Source organism: Phascolarctos cinereus, unplaced genomic scaffold (assembly GCF_003287225.1).
Source record: "Phascolarctos cinereus isolate Bilbo 61053 unplaced genomic scaffold, phaCin_HiC Scaffold_1;HRSCAF=81, whole genome shotgun sequence".
NCBI lineage: Eukaryota > Metazoa > Chordata > Mammalia > Diprotodontia > Phascolarctidae > Phascolarctos > Phascolarctos cinereus.
Genome location: NW_027555514.1, coordinates 191,423,752 through 191,445,891, shown reverse-complemented (window position 1 = coordinate 191,445,891; position 22,140 = coordinate 191,423,752). Strand labels below are relative to the sequence as shown.

The following is a 22,140-nucleotide window of genomic DNA, read 5'->3' as shown; positions in this document are numbered from 1 at the left end:
GCCTCGGACATTCACTAGCTGTGTGACCCTGGGTAAGTCACTTCACCCTGTTTGCCTAAGTTTCCTCATCTGTAAAATGAGCTAGAGAAGGAAATGGCAAACCACTTCAGTATCTTTCCCAAGAAAACCCCAAATGGGGTCACAAAGAATTGGATGTGACTAAAACAACCCAACAATAACAACAAAGCTTGCATCTTGCTCCCAGATACTTGGGATCTATTTAAGTCACTTAAATTATAAAATCCCATTACTTTATTTAAAATAACTTCTATTGATGCCTTTTGTTTTTACGTCACAACCATTGGGCTTCCTCTCTTCCCTCAACTGGGAACTGAACCTTCTCTTGTTAAAAAGGAGGAGTTAAAAATTAAAATCATATACAGTGACCCGAGCATGTATGACAGTCAATGGATGCAAATTTTTGCCACACAGTTCCTCACCGCTCTGCTCAGAGAAGGGATGTATGTTTCATTATTTATTCTCTAGGACCAAGACTGACCAAGACTTATCATTATAGTTACTCAGTTACAGCTCTCTATTAGTGTTCTTTTAATTTACACTCTTCTAGTCCTGGTAATGGTACATAGCCTCATAGATGATTTAGAGCTGGGAGGGCCTTTGGAAATCATTAAATCCAATCCTCTCATTTTACAGATGACGAAACTGAGACATAGAGAGGTTAAATGCCTTGCCCATAGTCAAAAAACAGCAGATGGCTGGGATTCTAACCAATGATCTCTGATTCCAAATCCCAAACCCTTTCTTTTGGTCAGCTTTATATAAGCCATTTTATCTCAGGGTGCCTATTTTTATAGTTAATTATACTATAATTTCATTATTAACTAATATATCATTATGAACCTATATAACCAAAGCATAACAGAACTATGGTAGGGAAAAAAGAAAAATGAGTCAAAAGTAAGCAGTTAACAGAGAAGCATGAAATCTGTGCTAAATAACTATGCTTTAGTTCTTGGTGTATTGTTTTGTCCACTGAGATATGTGTGTTATGTGAAAAAAAAAGATTTCTGAAAAAGGTACATAAGAAGAAATTTAATAAATAAAATGAGAATATATGAAATGGGATCAACTTACCTCTTTTAATACCACTGTATGAATTGATGCGATTATCTACCAATAAAACGAGGCCACAGAGAGATGCTGAATAGAGTGAGAGTGCTGTCTGTAGCCGATGGAGTTTTACGCCACTTCGATGATTTCGTTTGTGTTTACAAAAGTCTAACATGTCTGCTCTCAGCAATCTCAAATTATGCATGGTCTTCAGCTGGGCTCCTAAGGGTAAGAAATAGCCTTACAATTATGTATGTGCATATTTTAAGTTAATTTTATACTGAACTTGACAAACAAGCAAACATGAACTTGTACAAAGAACAGAAAAAGATGCTACATGCCATCGATAAAAATATCTGGATAACTGCAAATATGCAATATAACAAGGGCTAAAATGGTATAAGAGAAACCCAGAATAAAGCCTGTATTAAAAACTAATGAAAGGGGCTTGGTCTATACTGGAAACCTTCATTTTAATAGCTAATTTTATGTTTAATAATTTTATATGCCAGATGACTAATAATGTTATAGTAATGATGATGATGATGATGATGATAGCTAGCATCAATAAAAGTGCATATTATGTGCCAGGCACAGTGTTAATCACTTTAATATCATCTTGTTTGACACTCACAACAACCCTGGAAGGTAACTGCCATTATTACCTCCATTTTATAACTGAGGAAGCTGAGGCAAACAGAGGTTAAGTGACTTGCCCAGGGTCACACAGCTAGTAAGTCTCTGAGGCCAGACTTCAACTCAGCTCTCTCTGACTCCAGGTCCAGTGTTCTGTCCACTGTGCTACCTAGCAGCCTTAAGACTAATAGGTTTCCTTGGGTCAGCAGGCAACTTGTATTTAAAAAGTGAGGAAAAAAATGCACCAGGTTAACATGCCAAGCATTCTTTTTCTATAAAAACACAAAAATCAATTATTGTAATTATTACTGCACTGTTACGCACTTACCTAAGTGAATGGTAAAGCTTTCTTCTAACTTCCTTTGATCTTCATAAATTCTTCCATTTGCTTCTACAGATTCTCTGAACTGACTAGGCTGAACTTTAATTTCTTCACTGAAATATGTTTTTAAAAAGGTTATTGCAAGTTCTAAACAAAAGCACTTTTGAAAATGAAATGAGAAAAAACTGACAACTGAAAAGGAATATTTAACTCATCCCCAACTTAATCTTTACTATATCCATGGAAACAAAACAGGACTACAATAATCCAATTAAGTTCTAATTTTAAGATTTAATACTTTTTAAAGCAAATATTCATAGATGAGCAAATATTAGTTTATAGGCTCACTATGAAGACTATGCAATTTTTATTAAAAATATGCATGACTACAATTATCTAATAGTTTGCTTTATAAAAGAACTCATGACTTCTTAGTGAGTTCATTCAATGCATTTACAATATAACACATTTAAAAATTACAAAAACCACACGTTTTTCTTTCTTAAATTTTATTTTTCAATTCACAAGCACTTTCTTTTCTCTCCTTCAAATCCTTCTCTCCAACTTAAGGAAAAAGAAAGACAAAACTCTTGTAACAAATATGCAAAGTCAAGAAAAACAAATTCCCACATTGCCCCCTTCCAAAATAGGAACTTTTCAAGAAAACATGTCGCGTATAATGAGAACATGCCTGCCAGGTATTCTTTCTGATTGATCTAACCAAGTGCTTTTCTGATGCCTCTCCACAGCATAGAGATGCCCTGGATTCTCAAATGCCTTGTTTGCTAGGGCAGTGGAAGTTTTGGCAGGTTCTAGCTTGCTTGAAAATCTCTGAGGACAGCCCTGGCAACAGATGTGGTCTATTTTATGAGGACTAACCTAGCTAATAAGCAAGAAGCACACCATCATTAGACTGGCCACCTACTTATTATTTTGGCCTTGGCAACCTCTGAAAACAAAGGAAATTTAAAACAGCCCTTTGACCTGTGCGGGCCATGGTATCACAGCGGTGTGAAAGGGGGCAAAGGGTGCTAAAAATCAGTTTTCAGACCATCAATAAATTTATATTTGACTGTAGGTATTCTAAATGTAAGATATTTATCCATAGGCATACATAGGCATGATATAGGAAGACTTGAATCATGTAAATCTAGATATTCTTGCTATAAGTGAAACCAAAAGGAGGAGTTACAGTTTAATAAGATGGCTCATAGGTTCTCCTTGGAGAAGCAAAGAAAAGAGTTGGCAGAATGGGTTTTATCATATGCCCAGGGGCAACAAGAAACAGTATTCACAGGATACTTGGTCATCACCTATTTCAGCAATGATGATAAATATCTGAAACATCCATTATAAAAATAATTGCAATTCATGAAAATATGCAATTCCAATAATTCTAATGAGGAAATCACAAACAAAAAGAATTATGAGGAAAAAAACGGGATGTCCCTGATGCAAATGCACAGGAAACGTACCAACCAACTAAAATTTCAAAAGCAATGCAAAGAAGATGGAAGCAAGGACAGATAATATGAGTATAAGAGCATGATACATTCTTGCAAAAAGAGTGTCAAGAATGCTAAAGCTCAGAAGGAGGCGAAGCTAGTGAAGGAAGCTAAAAGAAGACCTAAGACGTGACAGGCCCTTTGACTGGAGTAGATGGGGAAATGATAATTAACTACATAGAGAGAAGGCAAAGATGCTTTTTATGCTCAATTATTATTTTCCTTTTGTTTTCTCTGCTAAGAAGAATGAACTTTATCCTGGAAATGACAAAACAAAAATGACTAACAGGGAGCTGAATGTATTATTAAGGAGGAGGAAATCGAAATGAATTGTTTCTGGGAAATTACAGACTTCTTTACTGACCCGAGTTTCCCATGAAAGCAAAGGCTCACTTTTAAAATACTAACATTCTACCAGTGTTGCTATATGGCAGGGAGACACAGAACTGTATTGTCTCCAAAGAACTAAAAATGAGTATCACTCAGAGGGCAAAAGAGAGGCCACCAATGAGAAACTCTGAAGAAAAGGAGAAAAAGATGTCATATCAAGGAGCTGGATGAGAGGAAACGAAACTGGGATGGTCATATGGAAGGAAGATGGGATGATAATGACCACCCAGAATGTTCCACTAGTATTCTTGCAATGTCAGGAGAAAGAGAGGAAGGCATCCAGCACACTGGATGGACCCCATGTAGCAGAAAGGTTACAGACTCTACTACTGGAAAGAAATGCAAATCAATGAAATCACAGACCCATCTGAATATTTGAATAATGAAGTACTGAAATAAATCAATATAGCTATCCTACTTGGTAGAAGTGAAATGAAAATGTTTATAGGGGAAAAAAAAACAAAACACAAGTGTGGCAGATGTTAAAGAGAGTGAAGAAACTGAGAACCAAAGTAAAAACCAGATTTTCCATCTGCCAGAACTGCAATTTTATCGTGCTTCAATATTACATCTAAAAGAAGAATTTTTATACCAGTATTTCCCATCCCTAAGTTTAAGACATAACAATCTATAACCACTTACTTCACAAGATCATTTAGTTTACTAATGTGAGCATCCCTACATGGACATAGATTGAAGTCTCCACGTAGATTTTAAAAAACAACAATCCTCTTAACACGTAGTAATGCACTGAGCGCTGGACCTGGAGTCTGAAAGCCAGTTTTCAGGTGTTACCTCTAATATTTACTAGCTATGTGACTGTAGTTCTATCACTTCACCACTCTAAAGCTGTTTCCTTAACTGTACTAGCTATTTGACAAAGTGTGAGTCCTCATTTTGCCACTTCTTACCCTTATGACTTGTACAAGGATCAACTTAGCTAGAAGAGGTTGCATTAAGTGAAGCAGCAACCAGGATCAGGGAAGTGCTGGCCTCTGTATTCTGCTCTAGTCATGCCACATTTGAAGCACTGTTTTCATTTTGGAGCCACTACATTTAAGGTAGGACATAAAAAGGCTAGAGAGTAAACGGAGGAAGGCAATGAGAATGGTGAAGGGATCTAAGATTAAGCTATATGAGGATCAATTAAAGGAGTTGAAGGATACTTAGTCTGGAGAAGGGAAGAGAGAAAAGATGATATCTGTCTACAAGTGATTGTGAAGCTATATGAAAGAGGAATTAGACTTGTTTTATTTGGCCTCAGAGGGCAGAACCAGGAGCAATGAATGCAAACTGCAAAAAGATGAAATTTAAGCTTGATGTGAAGAAAAAATTCCTATCAGGATTATGGATGGGATGTTTGGGGAGCTGCTGGATTCTCCCTCCTTGAAGGATGGATGACCATTTGTTGGGGACTCTTTTTCAGGAATGAGATGGTCTAGATTGCCTCTACATTTCTTTCTAAATCTAAGATTCTATGGTTTTTATTTCTGTGTCTGCTATACTTTGCTAGAAAGGAAGTATATGAATTTTTTCAAATTGGCTTAGGGAGAATAACAACCCTGAAGTAATTGATTTACTACCTAGAAAAAGTTGCCTTTTATATAGTACTGTTTTAATGGAAGTGTCAGTTTTATAAAAGTAATTTGATTTTCACTGAGTCTGTGTAAATCCTAACTGACATTTAACAGGGGAAAATGAAGGACTGGCAACCTGCTTCTCCTACTATTGTTTAAATAAATTTTACAACATTTAAATACGTTATTTAAATATATTTTACAGGATGAATTAGCCATCACCAAAAATAGTAACAAACAGAACTCACTTATGTAACAGTTTAAGGTTTATTAAGAATTTGGAGAACAGAACCTAATGTCAAATGAACATGACAAATCAAAATCTGCATTGAAAGAGAACTCAGAGATAATACAAGTTCTACCTTAAGTATGAAATCCTACTACATCGACAAAAAAAAAATAGACATTTAGGCTCTACATTTAGGCCCTCAAATGACAGAACCCACTACCTTCTAAAGTGATTCCTTCCCACTTCTAGATAGTTCTAATTGTTGGGAAGTTTTTCTTTGTCTAAAGCTAAAATCTGTTTCCCTGTAGCTTCCTACTGTTCCTAATCCTGGCTTCTGGAGTTAAGCAGAACTGGTCTGTAGTACTGTCTCCAATCTATTTAATCAGTACCTTTGATTAGATGATTATACCTATTAAAGAATGGTTATAAAGTGGCTAAATGTATAATAAACATATGCAACATTTTCCCATCAAATATACTTTTGTAAAAATATTTTTAAATTAATTTCATTAAATATTTAACAATTACATTTTTTAAAACTTTTAACATTCATTTTAAAAAACGTTGAGTTCCAAATTCTCTTGCTCCCACCTGTCCCTCCTCTCCCTCTTGAGTAAGCAAGCAATATGATATACACATCATAATATACTTTAAGATGAAATGATGTAATATAGTATTAATAGCCTTGTCAATCTAAATATAAATTTCTACTTTCTTTTTTTTGGCATTATTCAGAACTACTATGATATTTAGGTACAACAACTATATGTTTTCTAGCAATGCTGGAAAACAAGTAAAAGATGCATTGAGCATGAAAATGCTCAAAAATATTCTAAATTAATTTGTAAAAATAAGGGTGCTTTAATTATTATTATAATTTGTGAATGCCCTAAAACCGTTAAATACTAGAAAATGCATTTCAAAACTGTTGACATCAGATGTATATATTTTATTACCTCTTCAATCTCTTGATTTTTTTTTTAATCTGGAAAAACTCACAAGTTGGAGGCAACAACCTCAAGTACGTCTATCAAGTTACTCCTTGCCTAAATGCAGATACAGTGTCCATCACTGCTTTAGAGGTATGCAATTCCAATGTGAGTCATTACCAGACTCAGTGAGTCATTACCATTATTCAGAACACATAGGGAGAGGATATAAAGTATATTTGACCAATTTGTCTCCTGGGTCAGGGACAGCACTAGGTAAACGCAGAAAGTAAGTGACTCTTGTATCCCTTCCCAAACAATCCTCATCAAGCACTCAATCGTGTTGCAATATAAACCTTCTGTCAGAAGGAAGCACAATGGTAAACATTCATAATGAGGTTTAACACCATTTTAAAATAGGAACCTCATAAATACAATGCTAACCCCAAAGGAATGAATGTCATTCAGGTCATCTTAAAATATATTAGAAATTAATTTTGGATGGAATAGCACCTAAAAAGGAGAAATATTGTGATGGGATCCTTTTTACTCTCTCTATATATCACAGTAGGTGTGCAATGTCTCACCCATAAGAAAGACAGGCACTGCCTCCCTGATGCTCACTGCTATTTAAATAGGCGATGACATCTACATCCCAAAATAGCAACTCTCAGGGATGTCATTTCACTTCTAATCACTGACAAATGACCTGACTTTGTTCTGCATGGAAATATGAAAACATGGGTGAGGGGTCAATTTTAGAAGGTAAAAATACCAAGCAGACAAAGGCTTTTTAAGATTCAGATGAGAAATTATTTGCATACAAAGTGACTATATGAACTAAAAGCATATAACTATCTATAAGCGTATATAGAATATATCTGTACACAGAAACAAGACACTACTCTATTGCATTTTAAGCAAAAATCTAATTCAATATATCCTGGCAGCTTAAAAAAAAGTGAAAATAACTTTGGCAGCTTGAAAAAACAGCTTAAGAGAAAAAAGTGTGAGGCCAAGAGGTGACACAGGGGATATCGTTTATATTACGACTAGTCATATTTTAAACTAACTTAGAGGCAAATCAATTTAAAAGGAAAAGTGATATATAGAAGACAAATGGTATTAAGATTCGTGGATTTAAAATGTTTTTGAAGCTTTTTTCCAAGAAAAAACAATAATAACAACCAAAAAACCCCTTATGCCACACAAATGAAACAAAAAATGTCAATAATCCAAAAGCTGTTAAAAATAAAAATACAATTACCTCGAAATTCCACCTCTTACTCAGGGATCTCTACAATTAAAAAGACATTTTCCTTAAAAAGACTCAATCTATTTACTAGTTTAGTTAACAACAATAAATGCTTAATATTTCAGATGATTAATACCTGATAGATTTGTTGTTTGGATTTTTTAGGTCTTGGTGAAGCTTTATTACCCATTCCTGATATTCCTGTTTTTGGATGGCAGTCGACTGTTTTAGCTCATTGGTCCATTTATTCTCTAAGACCTAATGATGGCATCCAGAATAATTAATTTTATTTTTAAAAGAAACATAAAATGCAGTTACATGAATGAAAGTCATTCCTTTCTACTTACCTGTTGGGATTCAAAATGTTGAGCAGCCAATGAATTTACGTCCTGATCTGTAAGTGACTTACCCAGTTCCTGCATTACTTTATCCATTTCTGCACCTTGCCTGAAGACAGGGAGGAAGCCAAAATCAGTTGAGGTAGCAAACCTTCTAGTCTGAGCCCTAGTGCAGAAGTCAAAAGACTTAGTCCCAATTTCTTTCTTTTTTTTTTTGTTAGAAGTTCTGAGATTCTGTATTTTTTTAAGGGCTGGAAAAAAACCTTTTTTTAAAAAATTAATTTATTTTTAGTTTTCACCAATCACTTCCATAACCTTTTAAGTTTTAAATTTTCTCCCTCTCTCATTCTGCCTCCCTCCCCAAAATGGTGTGCAATCTGATATAGGCTCTATATATATATTCCTATTAAACATATTTTCACATTAGTCATGTTGTAAAGAAGAATTAGAACCAATAGGAGGAACCACAAGAAAGAAGAAACAAAACAAAACAGAAGGGAAAAAAAGAGCCAATAGTATGCTTCGATCTGCATTCAGACTACATAGCTCTTTCTCTGGATGTGGATTAGTTCCAATTGCTTACAGCTCCATGTGCACCTTAGCAGTTTCAATTGTTCTTATTTCCCCAACTGCAAAATGAAGATGATTGTTACCCTCTTATCTCCCAGGAAAGAAGAATTATTTTGTTAGAAAAAGTACTTTGAGATCTTTGGAAAGTGAGGTACAAAACTGATACTGATAACTCTACAAGTTATCAGAAACTTTGCTTATGAGGGCGATTTGCATCTGAAATTAATGTGAGAGAAACTACTCGAATCTAATAGACTTTTTACTGGAATTTCATTAGAGAATTCTTATTAACGAAAGCACAATGCTTTTTACATCTACAGATTTCTTGAAGCATACACCCTGCGATCTATGTTCAAAATACATTTGTTATATAGGATAAAGTAACTTTTTGACCATCAGTCAGATACAAAGGAGTATGTGACTAACTCCTCTGACTTAGATTCAAATGAAACACAACCTCCCTGAGTGTCCATTTTTTTATTTCTAAAATGAAGGGGTTAGACTACAGGACCTTTAAGGTTCCTTCCAAGACTAAGAATAAAGGCAAGAAACTGAAATCCAGAAGGGTACAGGGTGCATTTTTCTCACTGCTACCCACTGAAAGCCTGAGATGCAAAGGAGAGAGGTTAATTTGGGAAGAGACTAGCTGGCCAGGAAGATGCTATCTAAGAACGGGATTTAGATTTTGGGACCACAGCTTAAAAAAGAAGAATGGGAGACTAAGGCCAGAGATAAAATATACCTAATAAAGATTGGTGGGAGTGTATTTGCCAGGGTTTGGCAAATTTAATCAAAGGGACCTTAAACTAAAAGAAATGGGAGGAGATCACCTATGTATGGTCCCCATGCTAGATATCAAAAAAAAAGCTTTAGTGAAGAAAAAGGAGCAACTGAGAAATCCAGAAGTTCTTAGGAGATAAAAGTCAAAAAACATTCACTAAAAATATACACACCCTCCAATGTATATATGGAAATGCTCAAAGTTTAGGCAACAAACAAGAAAAACTAAAGGTCCAAAGCAAGGAGGCAAAAACTTCACAGGTATTAGATTTGGGGGGATGAACCCTATGGCTGGACTATGGTTCAGGAAGATATGCCTTAACAAAAAAGATCAAAGGGAAGGAGTGAGAAGGAACTGTATATTTAAAAGATAAGCTAATGTGAGGAAATCCAGAAGTCCAAAAGGAGAAGTATGATAGCATTTTGGGTGAAAGTATCTAAAAAGTTCTTTACTAGACTTAGTGATATTTTCATCTTTCAAAAAGTGGAGGGACCAACTAGGGAAAATTCTACTCTGGATGTTATTCTCACTAAAAAGGAGAAACCACTTAGTGGGGTAAAAATTATGGGAATCCTGAAGGAAAGTGACCACTCCATCTTAAGAATTTAGGATAGAAGAGAAGAAATCCAGGTACAGCCTCACTCATACCACAGATTTAGGGAAAGCAGATTTCAAAGGGTTCAAAGGAAAGACTGCAGGAAAGGTGGTTTGCTCAAGAATAAAATTCTGAAGACACAAGGAAAAACAAATCCAATAGGGAGGGAATTCACCAAATAACTTAAGACTTTTTTTTTAAAGAAATGCACATAAAATGGAAGAGAAGCCAAGTAACAGAGAATAACAATAATAGCTAACACTTACCTAGAGCTGTAAGGTTTGCAAGGCACTTCACAAAATTATCTCATTTTATCCTCACAACAACCCTGGAGGTAGGTACTATTTTTATCATCACTATTTTACAGATGAGGAAACTGAGGCAGACAGAGGTTAAGTGACATAATGAATACGAGTGGGGCAGCTGGTATGCATGGGAAGCAGAAATTGAACCCAGGTCCTCCTGACTGTAAGACCAGCCCTCTACCCACTATGCCAGGCTGTCACACACACACACAAACACATACACACCTATTGCATTTCTAAAATATAGTTTCAGTACCAATTGATGTCTACTTAATTCTAACCCTCACAGATGCCAAGGGCCTCCATTTCAACCTGTCCCTGAACAGGAATCCCCTCTTTAATATACATGACAATTAGCTGTCTAGTACAGTCTGCTTGATTTTCATCAATGGACAATTCACTATTTGCTGTGATAGCCGCTGCTGGACAGCTCTAATTATTAGGGATGTTTCCTTACACTGAGCTGAAATTGACCTTTCTGTCTTCTCCCTCTTTCCCTTAGTTTTACAAACCCTTGAAGACATGCTATATCATCATCACATCATCTACACAATGCCAGAAGATCTGCAAAGCAAACATATGGTCTCACTTAATCCTCATTACAATACTGTGAGACAAATGCCATTGGATCTTCATTTTATAGACGAGGAAACTGAGGCTAAGACAGCCTCAGAGACTTGCGCAGGCCCACAACTAGTAATCCTGTTTAATGCAGGATTAAGTGTTAGGCCTCCTGCCTTCAGGTCACTTCCACAGAATAAGCCTAGGCCCTCTTTCACACTGCAGATATACTCTCTCAGTGGTTTAGACTATAAATTGCAGAACAGTGTTAATGTGCACTAGCAGAGACAGTTGCCTTACCTGGAGTTCCCTGTGCTCACATGAACTCACAGGTATGGCCAAAAAAACCCCAAACCCAACCCGAAAAAGGTTTCATTTGTTAAAGAGGTATGAATACTGACAGACAGATCTGGATGCAAAATTATATGCACACAAACAAATATACATGATATGTGTTCCCCCTGGTGGATGATGAATGTTGTTGCAGTTTTGAAAGTTTAAAGTGAATGACTGAAAACAAAACTTCAATAAACAGAATTTAATTATCAGATTCCCCAAACCTTTCTTCCATTTAAATGGAAGGTAGAAGTGCTGACAGGTGCAAAATGGTCTGGTAGGTAGTATATTTAAAAGTACAATCTAGAGCAGTAGTGTCAAATTCAAACAGAAATGGGGCCACTAAACTGTACAGAAGGATTGCTGCAGGCTGCATACTGATTATATTTTGCTATAGTTTTATTTATTTTGTTAAATATTTCCCAATTCCATTTTAATTGGGTTTGGGTGGCACTAGGGCATGTTGAAAATTGTGTGTTTGGCTGGCCATTAAGATCAGAGACTATTACTTTCACAACCTGGTTCCTTCCCACCTTTCCAGTTTTCTTACACTTTACTCTTTCACATACTCTACGATCCAGTGACACTTGACTCCTTGACCTTCCTCCCTCGTACTTCCAACTCTGGACCTTTTCACTGGCTGTCCTCTGTGCCTAGAATATTCTTCCATTCTGTCTCTTGGCTTCCACAAAGTCTCAGCTCAACATTCATCTTCTGCAAAAGGCCTTTTCCAGGCCTCCCTAGCCTCCCAATACTTTCCCTCTACAAGCAGCTCCCCATTATGTTATATATAGTTTTTGTGTAGACAGTTGTTTGCAAGTTGTCTTCCCCCATTTGAATTCTAACTCACTGAGGGCAGGGACCATGTTTTTCCCTTTCTTTGTATCCCAATTGCTTAGCACAATGGTTGACATACAGTAAGAGCTTAATAAATGCTTACTGACACTGTCAAGCAGCAACTTGGATAGCACCACCGGAAAAAGAGTAGAAAGAGCAGTAGCACCTCTGTGGCTGTCTTGATGAGGCCCCCTTTGCTCTGCTGCAAGACTGGGGAGGTGAGCATGAAGGAGGGGCATTATTTTGAAGTGAAGCTGATTTTTGTGACCCTGGCTACCAAAGGTTGTTATTGGTCAGGGGGAGGATTGTTGTGGGCCAGAACATTAGTTGAATTGGGATTGCTTAAGTTAACTCTCACCCCTCCCCCCCCACATAACCAACCGGTATGGTTGTGAGTCAAGAGGTTATAAAGCAGACCTAGGATAGCATGAATTAACTTTGCCCTAGGTAAGTTGACCTGAGACCTAGTTGTGGGCCCTTTGGATGAAGAGTATATAAAGACAGGAGAGGGAAATTACACCCTCTGAAGGGGGACCTTTCTCACCACTGCTTTTATCTCCTTGTGGAAGATGGTCTAGATTTTGATTTTGTTATTATCAGGAGCTGCAAGGGTAAAAATTCCCTCTATTGAGCCAGACTGGCAATTTGTCTAGAATTTATTGACTTAAGAGTGCCTATGGTACTACGAGTTAAGAGATTTGCTCATGAGTTCACACACTATGTGTCAGAGGCAGGACCTGAACCTGGGCCTTCCTGATTCCAAGGCTGGCCCTCTATCCACTATAACACACTGCTTCTCATGACCGGAAAAATAGGAACACTTAGATGAACTTAATAGTTTGGTTCTGAATGCAAGTGTAGTTAGAGAACAATTTAAACAAACATTTCCCATATTTAGTTCATGTGACCACATTCCTGAAAAAGGGCAGAGAAAACCACGCACCAGAGCAAGTAATCCTGGCAGTTTTCTCGCCATTGCATTTTAAGCTTGTCCACCCTTAGAAGCTTTGAAATCTGGTGAAGCAGATGTGTACCAACTGACAAGGGCATGGGCAAAAACTTATGCTGAGGTGAGAACATGGGTCGGGCTGGAATTTCCCTCCCCTCCCTTCTGCATCAACTAAGGATCAATAAGCTTAAAATGCAATCACTAATGGCATATTTGAGAGAAACTACATAAATCTACATGGACCTGCAATATTAATTTCAACAACTGGTTTGAAACGAACCAGGAAATTATTTGCATTTATAAAAAGGAAAATTTTTCTTATTTACTGCTTCAATTTTCTAAACATTTCTAAAAATGTCTCCCCTGGACAAGTGCATCTAACTATACTGAAACATGACAATCAAGCACAAGAACAGTTGAAATACCTTTCTCGTAACTTTTTCAGCTCCACATCTCTTTCTCCAATAAGTTCTGAGATACTAACAAAGTAATTGTGCTCCAAATTTAAGAGAGTTTCAGAGGCAGGAGAATGGATTAGGTCATGGTAGACATCTGCAAAATCTTCATCCCAGCTTGGCTCTTCAGGTCTTGCATGCTCTAATGTGGTCTACAAGATAAAACAGACATAAGAGAAATCTTTATGGAATGTTTCCTTTTAAAATGCAATGCTGCAATTATACAAAAAGCTTCTTTCCCCTCTATCATGTGGTTCTTGTCCCAGTTTTCCCACAAATTTTGTAAGTACTGTGATACAAATATACTCTTCAGATTTTCTATTTATTATTTCATTCTTGATGTATAACCCGTCCACTTCCCTTTCCATTCATAAGTGTCCTTAATATTTATTTCCTCGAAAACAGCCCCAATCAGACCACATCTGAAAACCTGTGTTCACGTTGTAGGAAAACACGAACATGATGACGTACTCTAGAGGCAGGCTACCAGGATAGTGAAGGGATCGGAAACCATGTCACATTCTTCCTAGCCTTAGAAAGTGCAGCTAAGCAGAAGTTACAAGAATAACATTCTGATTTCCATCAGTTAGTGCTCACTCTCTGCAAAGTGGCCCACCCTGACTCCAGACACTCTGGAAGTCAAGCAGAGTCTGCGTGCACACTGCAAGCAATGATTGCAAGCCGATTCCTAGCCAGGTAGGATGTGCTGATAAATGATGAGCCATCCACACTAGGGGAGAATGCACACAACACACCTGAAAGCTTGAAATGCATTATTAACATTTTCTTCTCTTTCCCTTTCTAAGTCTAGACAATCAACAAAAAAACAGATCAAGCACTGGTTTGTGGACATCCATTCTGAAGTGTCAGTGCTCACTGACAACTGAACAGTCTCTCCAGAGCCAGTGCTGGCATGAGGCAGCTCTCTCCAGCACACCAGTGTGCCCAGGCAGGGGTTGGACTGGTGGCCTCCGATTCTGTGAACCTGGCCCACATCAACAACAACAAACGGCAAGGGGGCATGCTGTACAAACGGATAACTGTGGTACAAAACAGGATTAACAGAAACCAGTCCCAGAAAAGCTTTGTCGGTTTAATTTAATTCCCACACTGAAAGAATTCTAGTCTCCTACACACTAGTCCAGGGGTGGGGAGCCTGCAACCTCGAGGCCACATGTGGCCCTCTAGGTCCCCAAGTGTGGCCCTTTAACTGCACCCACACTTCACAGAACAAATCCCCTTAATGAAAGGATTTGTTCTGTAAAACTTGGACTCGGTCAAAAGGCCGCACCCAAGGACCTAGAAGGCCACATGTGGCCTCAAGGCCACAAGTTCCCTACCCTTGGAGCATAGTCCATCTTTAATTACTAATTTGTACAGATGCAAAAATATTAGATAAAATATTAGTAAAAAGGCTACAGCAATACATTTTTAAATTATTTATATGAATATGCTAAAATCTCAGTTTTGCTAGGTATGAATGAAACTACCTTGGTTAATAAGACAACCAGTTTTACTCTGATGATTCTTAATTTCTTTACTTCTTTTAGTAACTGTACCACAGTCACATACATTTTTTTTCTGCAAAGATTTTTGTGACATTTTTACTAATTAGGGAAGCTATATCCATGAATTTCACAGCCTTAATTGTTCAACAATAAGAATGCCTAGCTTGTCAATTTTTATTGTAAAAACAGGTATAATTGCACTTTATGCAGCAGATATGCCCTTAAAAAGTAAAAAGAATATTTATAACTTGCATCATAGTTTAAATGTATTCAGGGAGCTCACTAAGTAATCTATGAATTCTTCCATAATGTAAGTAATCATCTTATAAAATTTACTGATTCTGCAAATCCTTATTTACATATGTAAGGTTCGCCTGAGGTAGAATACACCTAGGGGGCATGCAATAATGGAAAGAACATTGGCCTCAGGGGTCAGGAACCTTGGGTTTTTACTAGCTGTTTGATGGTGGACAAGTCATTGAACATTTCTGAGTCTCAGTTTCCTCATCTATAAAAGAGGACAATAGTACTTGTACTACCTACTTCCCAAAGCAGTTGTGAGCAGAGTGCTCTGCAAACCTTAAGGCCCTATAAAATACATTAATATTTACTCACAAACCATAAATGAGGGAAGGAAAGCAGAAGGGGGGGAGGGCAGTTCCAGCTGACCCATGGTCTCACCTCAGCATAAGCTTTTGCCCATGCATTTGTCAGCTGGTGCACATCAACTTCACCAGATTTCAAAGCTTCTAGTGCAGCCTCAGCTTCTCTATCATAGTCTCTTAGAGATTCTTTCTCTATAAACTGGCTCAGAGAATCTTTTAAGTCTGTGGCAGGAAAAACACAAATCAACATCAGTTACACTCCCACAGATCAATTAATCAATCTACAAGCATTGACTAAGCACCTATTACATGAGAGGCTCATCAGGCAACGAGGACACAAAGACAAACGTGAGCCAGTCCTGGCCCTCAAGGAGATCAGGGGGCAGAAGAAAACTTGCACCCAGAGATAGAGAAAAAGTTAAAAACGATTTACAGGGTGTTCCTCCAATTTCCAAATTTTAATCTTATGTGCCTTATTGCAGCATACTACTAAACAGCTAAAACAACTTAACCCTGGGTTCTCGATCTTTCTAGGGGCATGAATCACTGTCTTCTCTGTGCCGTCTCTTCCTCGCGGGTCTCTGTGACACTACTTCATCCTGGTTCTCCTGTCGAATGGAGTCGCTCATTCTCAGTCTCCTCGTCTGGATCTTTGTCCGGGTCATGCCCACTAGTCACTGATTTCTCCCAGAGCCCTGGGCCCTCTTCTCTTCTTCCTCTATAGTATTTCTCCTGGTGATCTCATTAGTTCTCATGGATTCAATTTATCATCTCTTTGCTGATGATTACCAAATCTACTTTTTGAGCCTAACTTCTTTTCTTTCACCTAAATCCTCCTCTTTTCTTAACTTCCCTATTACTGTCAACTAGACTCCAATCTTCAGTCACCCAAGGCTCATAATTGAAATGACTAAGTATCATCCTAACCTCATTATTTTCTCTTATCACCCCAGCTTCCCTTCCCCATAAAATCTGTTGCCAAATCCTGTTGATTTTACCTTCATCTCTCCCGTGACACTGTGACCACTCTGGTGCAGGCCTTCCTCACCTGTTTAGAACTGTAATTGCAATAGCCTGCTGCTCTGTCTCCCTGCTACAAGTCTCTCCCCCAAGTCCATCCTCCACTCATCTGTTAAAGCGATCTTCCTAAAGTCCAAGTCTGACCATATCAATAATCAATAAACTCCAGTGACTCACTATCACCTCCAGATCAAATATAAAATCCCTGTTTGGGGTTCAAAGCCCTTTGTAACCTAACGTCCTCCTAGCTTTTTAGTCTTCTCATACTTTACTCACCCTCATGTACTCTTCAATTCAGCAACACCAGCCTCTTGGCTGTTCCTCAAACAAGACACCCTATCTTTCGACTCCATGCATTTTCACTGGCCATCTCCCATGTCTGGAATTCTCACCCTCCTCATCTCTGCTTCCAGAATTCCTTGGCTTCCTTCAAATCTCAGCTACAATCTCCAATTCCTTAAGGCCAGGATCTTCTCTTTATTACCTCCAATCTACCCTGTATACATCTTGTTTGTACATTATTGTCCTCAGGTTGATTTCCCCAATAGACTGTGAGCTCCTTCAAAGCAGGGACTATCTTCTGCATTTCTTTGTGTCTCCCTTCTCAGATTAATGTTTTTAAATGATAAAAAAATAAAAAGGACTATAAGAGAAACCATTAATAATAGTAAATTTGTCATAAAAATACTAAAAAAGCTGACAAACCTCAGGTTAACAATCCCTGATTTAAACAATGTAACAAATTTTCTATTTTATTATTTTAAGTTATTCTATGTATTTTAATGAAAAGGGAAAAGTCTACCTATTCTTTTTCGACTACAGCATACTCTGATATTCAATAATTGCTAATGGTAATAACAATTATCCAGTTGTTGGCTATGTTGGCATAAATCCCGAAAGGAAAGCTTCCTAAGAATTGTGCAGGAATGGGAAAATTTCAGTCCCTTCCACTAGAAACGTAAATGGAAAGATTTTATCCCTACATGACTTTAGAAAACTCAGTTACATGCAGAATTAGAATCATTATTAAAATATACCAACTTGAAAGTAAACCTTAAAATGTTATATCAATATGAGTTAGAGTTTAAAAGATTCCAATTTCCTAAATTCAGTAACAAACTACATATGCTCCTTAATGAAGTCTGTCATCTTTAGGGCATCTATACAGTTCTTGTTTTTGTTTGGGGAAGGTGAGTGTGTGAAAGTAAAGGGCAGATTTAGACCTCTCATTTCATCAGTGTGGCAGCTAGGTGGTACAGTGATTAGAGCAGCAGGCAAGAAAGGCCTGAGTTCAAAACTGCCTCAGACATTTACTACCCGTCTGACCCTTGGCAAGTCACTTAGTTAAGTAAAGCTAAGTCATACTGGAAAATTACTGATACATAGAGATTAGGTCTCTAATTTTCCCAGACTTTCTTAGGTACTGATGATAACTGATATTTTATTTGTTTTTGTTTTTTTCTGCTTTTTGGTGAGGCAATTGGGTTGAAGTGACTTGCCCAAGGTCACAAAGCTAGTAAGTGTCAAGTGTCTGAGGCTGGATTTGAACTCAGGTCCTCCTGACTCTAGGGCCGTATTCTATCCACTGTGCCACCTACCCCCCCCATTACTGATATTTCAAAGGACAATTTAAGCAGTAAAATGTTCTGCAGCACTACTATTAGTGATAGGTACACTGTCTTACAGACCGAAGCTACAAACCAAATTCAGAGAAGTACCAATCCAGACACCCCTCAACCTTCCCACTCTATATTATACCTACCAAAGGAGAAATGCCTATGTCTCTGGAGAGGGAGGAGGATGTTATGGAGAGCAGTCTATAAATATTATATGGTATCTGGTCTATGAATATTTTTAAAGTTTTTAGTCCACATTTTGGCTAGACAGGAACGCAGCTAGTATTTGTTGCACTGATATTATTAGGCATGTGGGCCTTTGAAATGTTAGCTTCCATAATATCATATGTTTGGAGAATCAATTAAGGTAGCTAGATGTTGTTGCATGCCTTTACCAATTCAGGAAATTTTCAATCAGAGTGAATAAATGATTTAGCATGCAAATTCTGAAAGATTGTGAACTTCTATTTTACAGTTACATTTATTCAGCTGAAAGGCCTCCTGACTTTCGTTCTCCTGGCATAAAACATAACTGGAGGGCAAAGTTCTGGCACTTCTGCAGTTTTATTCAGGTACTATTTGACTAGATGGCTTCTAAGGGGGCATCCAGATCTAGATCTATGATCCTAAGACCATAATACAAAATTATTGTGATACTCCACAAATATTTTGTGAAAACAATTGGTGGGGATCAGAAAGCCCTTTTCATACCTATAATACTACTATCTGCACAGAAGGAAAAGTGTTAGCAGTTGTACCAACAACACCTTTTTAAAACTTGTGACTATTTCTAACAAAATTCCATTCTTTTCAGAATATGTAATTCAGTAAGTCCAAAAAGAAGAGCAGTTAAACAATAATCAGAATCAGTTCTCACCACTTTCTATGAAGCAAGGCAAATTGTGGAGAAGCATCAGACGTCCATGTAAGTTAGCTGGGTTCTCTTGAACAGGAAACTTCAGAGGCACTGTAAGTTCAAAGCACTGGCTTCCTACATTGAATTTATATACAAATTCTCTTTCTCGGCCACAGAATTTCTCTTGGTTTGCTTTCATCTTATCTGGTGCCAGAGTAGCCGTCATCTAGGTTGTCCTATATTAAAAACAACACATCATCATGTATATGTTATCAAGTACAGTTGCTCTTCTGAGTGGCACTACTTCAATTAAAGTTCTTTCTAACTGCTGTTGACTTGTTAAATTCATGGTGCAGTGCTGGATGCTGAGTCAGAAGGCTTGGTCAAACAGACTCTGTCACTACTTATCTGACCTTAAGCAAATTTGGGGGGGCAATTTCAAAACCCCAGCTATAAAATGAGGGAGGCAGATTAGATGATATCAAAGTCCCTTCTATCTCTAAATTTATGATCCTGTGACAACTTTTTTTCCCCTATCTCTTCAACTTCTTAAGATAACACACACACAAAATATAAAGTGATTTTTCTTGATACACTCATTTGTGAAAAGGAATATTGGAAAGCTGTAACCACAGCAGGGAGTTCCTGAGTGATTTAAAAAATAAGAATTATGAAATTAGAATTTATTGGCTGCATAGCAAAAATGATCAGCAGAGCAGAAAAACTCGAATCCACAGTAGCAACAAAACAAAAAGAAACAAAAAGATCCCAGTCCAGGATTCTCCTAACTCCAAAGGCCAATGCTATTTTCACTACTCCCTGCATTCTTTGTATGATTATATAGACAACCTTCAGACTATTCTTTCTTCTTATAGCATGTAGAGAAAGTGGAATTTATATTTTGCATACAGTCAACTGAGTGCTCATTACAGTTTTTGGTGCTGTGGTGAGAGAAAATGAAATAAGCGAAGTACTTGTCCTTGGGGAGCACTACACTACTGAAGAAAACTAGATGAATTTATGACAAATAAGTAAGAACACAGAGAAAAGAACCAAAAAATTATACAACTATTCCAAACTCTAATGAAATACATGTTAGCAATGGTTTTCTGAGGGTAGATACAGTTCAAGTAGGGACCAAACAGCATTTAAAGTTCCACTGAGTGCACTTAAGTTTGCTTCCTCAACATGTCAGGTACATTAGCATCATTTATATCTTAGTTCAAACTATGTGTGAATTATATCACCTCCTCTTCATCTATTAAAATACTATTCAAATGTTACCTTTTCTAAGAAGGCTTCCCTTTTTCGAGACTATATTTCTGTTGGAATTCACATAACATTTCTCCCTCACATTTCTAAAGCATTATTTTGCTTTATGCCTCCATTGTAAGCTCCCTGAGGCCAGGTACCCATTTGCCTTATTCAAACTTAGTTTCTACTCTAACTCCTATTATTTAATTATCATTACCAATGAATATTTGTCAAATTAAAATGGTAAACAAGGAAAGGAAGACAGGGCCTCTGCTCTCAAAAAGATATAAGAGAATACAAGCTGGGTACTGTACAAGGAATTTTGGTGTCAAAGAATGTGGGTTCATAGAATCATAGCTCTGGAGCTGAAAGGGCTCTCAGAGATTTTCATCTATGACAACCTACTTGTTTTATAGTTGAGAAAACTAAAGGCCAGGGAGGGTAAGTGACTCGCCCAAGGTTACATGGACAGTAAACACCAGAGGCAGAGTTTGAATACAGATCCTTTGACTCCTAGTGATTAACTAGAATTATAAGTATGACTTTGGGCAAATCATTCCTTGGGTCTAAGTTTCTCGAACTGAAAAATGAGAAGGGAGTTAGAAAGGATGGCTTCTGAAGTCCTTTCCAAATGTATATATAATTCTATGAGCACACCCAATGAAGGACTGATTGAAGTAAAGATCGGGAAAGCAAAGTATTTGTTCAGAGAAAATGGTTTAGTGCAAAGAACACTGAATATGGACTCAGAGAACATGGATATTCATATTCTGACAGCTATTTGTGTGACATTTCCTCTCTGGGCCTCAGTTTCCTCTCTGTAAAACAGAGGTACTGAACTAGATGATCTCTAAAGTCATCTTCAGTTCTAAATCCAAACTAGGACTCATTAGGTGATAATTCTTATATTCTGGTTCAAGGATTTTATACATTACAAACCCTTCTGTTCGGGGTTCAACTGGTTCTTTGCTTCCCTCGCCCTTTTTTCAATTGGTTCCATTTCAAATAAAGTTAAAAAAAATCAGTTTGGGGATTTTAATTTAGCAAATTAGTCCTCCAGTTTTTGTTCAAAATTTGGTTTAATCTCCTCGATTAGCTATGGGGAGGTTTTATTCAGGTTTACTTGGAGGGGGTGAGCTTTGCTAAAGGGTGGTGGACTGGACTGGGGAGCTTGGATCCTTTGCGGACCTCGGGGCTGTAAATGGGAAGAGGGAGAGGAGAGGAAGGGTGAGGGGTGAGGCAACGCGATCGGTACAGAAAGATGGGGCTGGAAAGGAGGACTCTGGGGGGAAAGGGGACAAACTCCGCAATGCTGTGAGATCCCCTTCACAAGGCCCTTCACAAGCCCCGCGCCTCACCTGCTTTCTCCACGATCTGAGCCAGGAGTGGGCAGGTTCCTTCACCTCATCTCTCAGGACCGATCAGCTGACAGGAAGGGCAGCTGACGGCCTCTGCTAATCCACCGCCGCAGATTCACTTTTCCCTTTTTTTCAATCTTGGAGAAAGACCTGCTTGACGCAGCCTCCTCTGTTTTTTATTTTCCGTCGTATGCCCATTTGTGATGTGAAAAGATTTTTCCTTTCCTGATTTTTTTTTCTTCTAAGCCACAAGAGGGTGGGGGTGAGGGGAAGCGAATAAAT

The 22,140-nt window shown here is 37.7% G+C and overlaps 1 protein-coding gene across 5 annotated transcripts in view; it reads right to left on the bottom strand.

The window, feature by feature from the left end:
• The window catches only part of FERRY3 (FERRY endosomal RAB5 effector complex subunit 3), a 48,583-nt gene extending 26,618 nt beyond the window's left edge, over nucleotides 1-21,965 (bottom strand). For all 5 annotated transcript variants that reach the window (XR_013487191.1, XM_021001447.2, XM_021001445.2 and 2 more), the window contains exons 1-8: nucleotides 21,859-21,965; nucleotides 19,268-19,482; nucleotides 15,831-15,976; nucleotides 13,612-13,793; nucleotides 8,262-8,361; nucleotides 8,051-8,172; nucleotides 2,036-2,142; nucleotides 1,096-1,293 (exon numbers count right to left, since the gene is read on the bottom strand). Coding sequence is in view for 4 of the 5 variants with exons in the window: in XM_021001447.2 (XP_020857106.1) it covers nucleotides 1,096-1,293; nucleotides 2,036-2,142; nucleotides 8,051-8,172; nucleotides 8,262-8,361; nucleotides 13,612-13,793; nucleotides 15,831-15,976; nucleotides 19,268-19,472 (1,060 nt within the window). In the remaining variant the exon portion in view is untranslated. The remainder of the gene's footprint in view (nucleotides 1-1,095; nucleotides 1,294-2,035; nucleotides 2,143-8,050; nucleotides 8,173-8,261; nucleotides 8,362-13,611; nucleotides 13,794-15,830; nucleotides 15,977-19,267; nucleotides 19,483-21,858) is intronic.
• Between the last annotated feature and the right edge of the window lie 175 nt (nucleotides 21,966-22,140).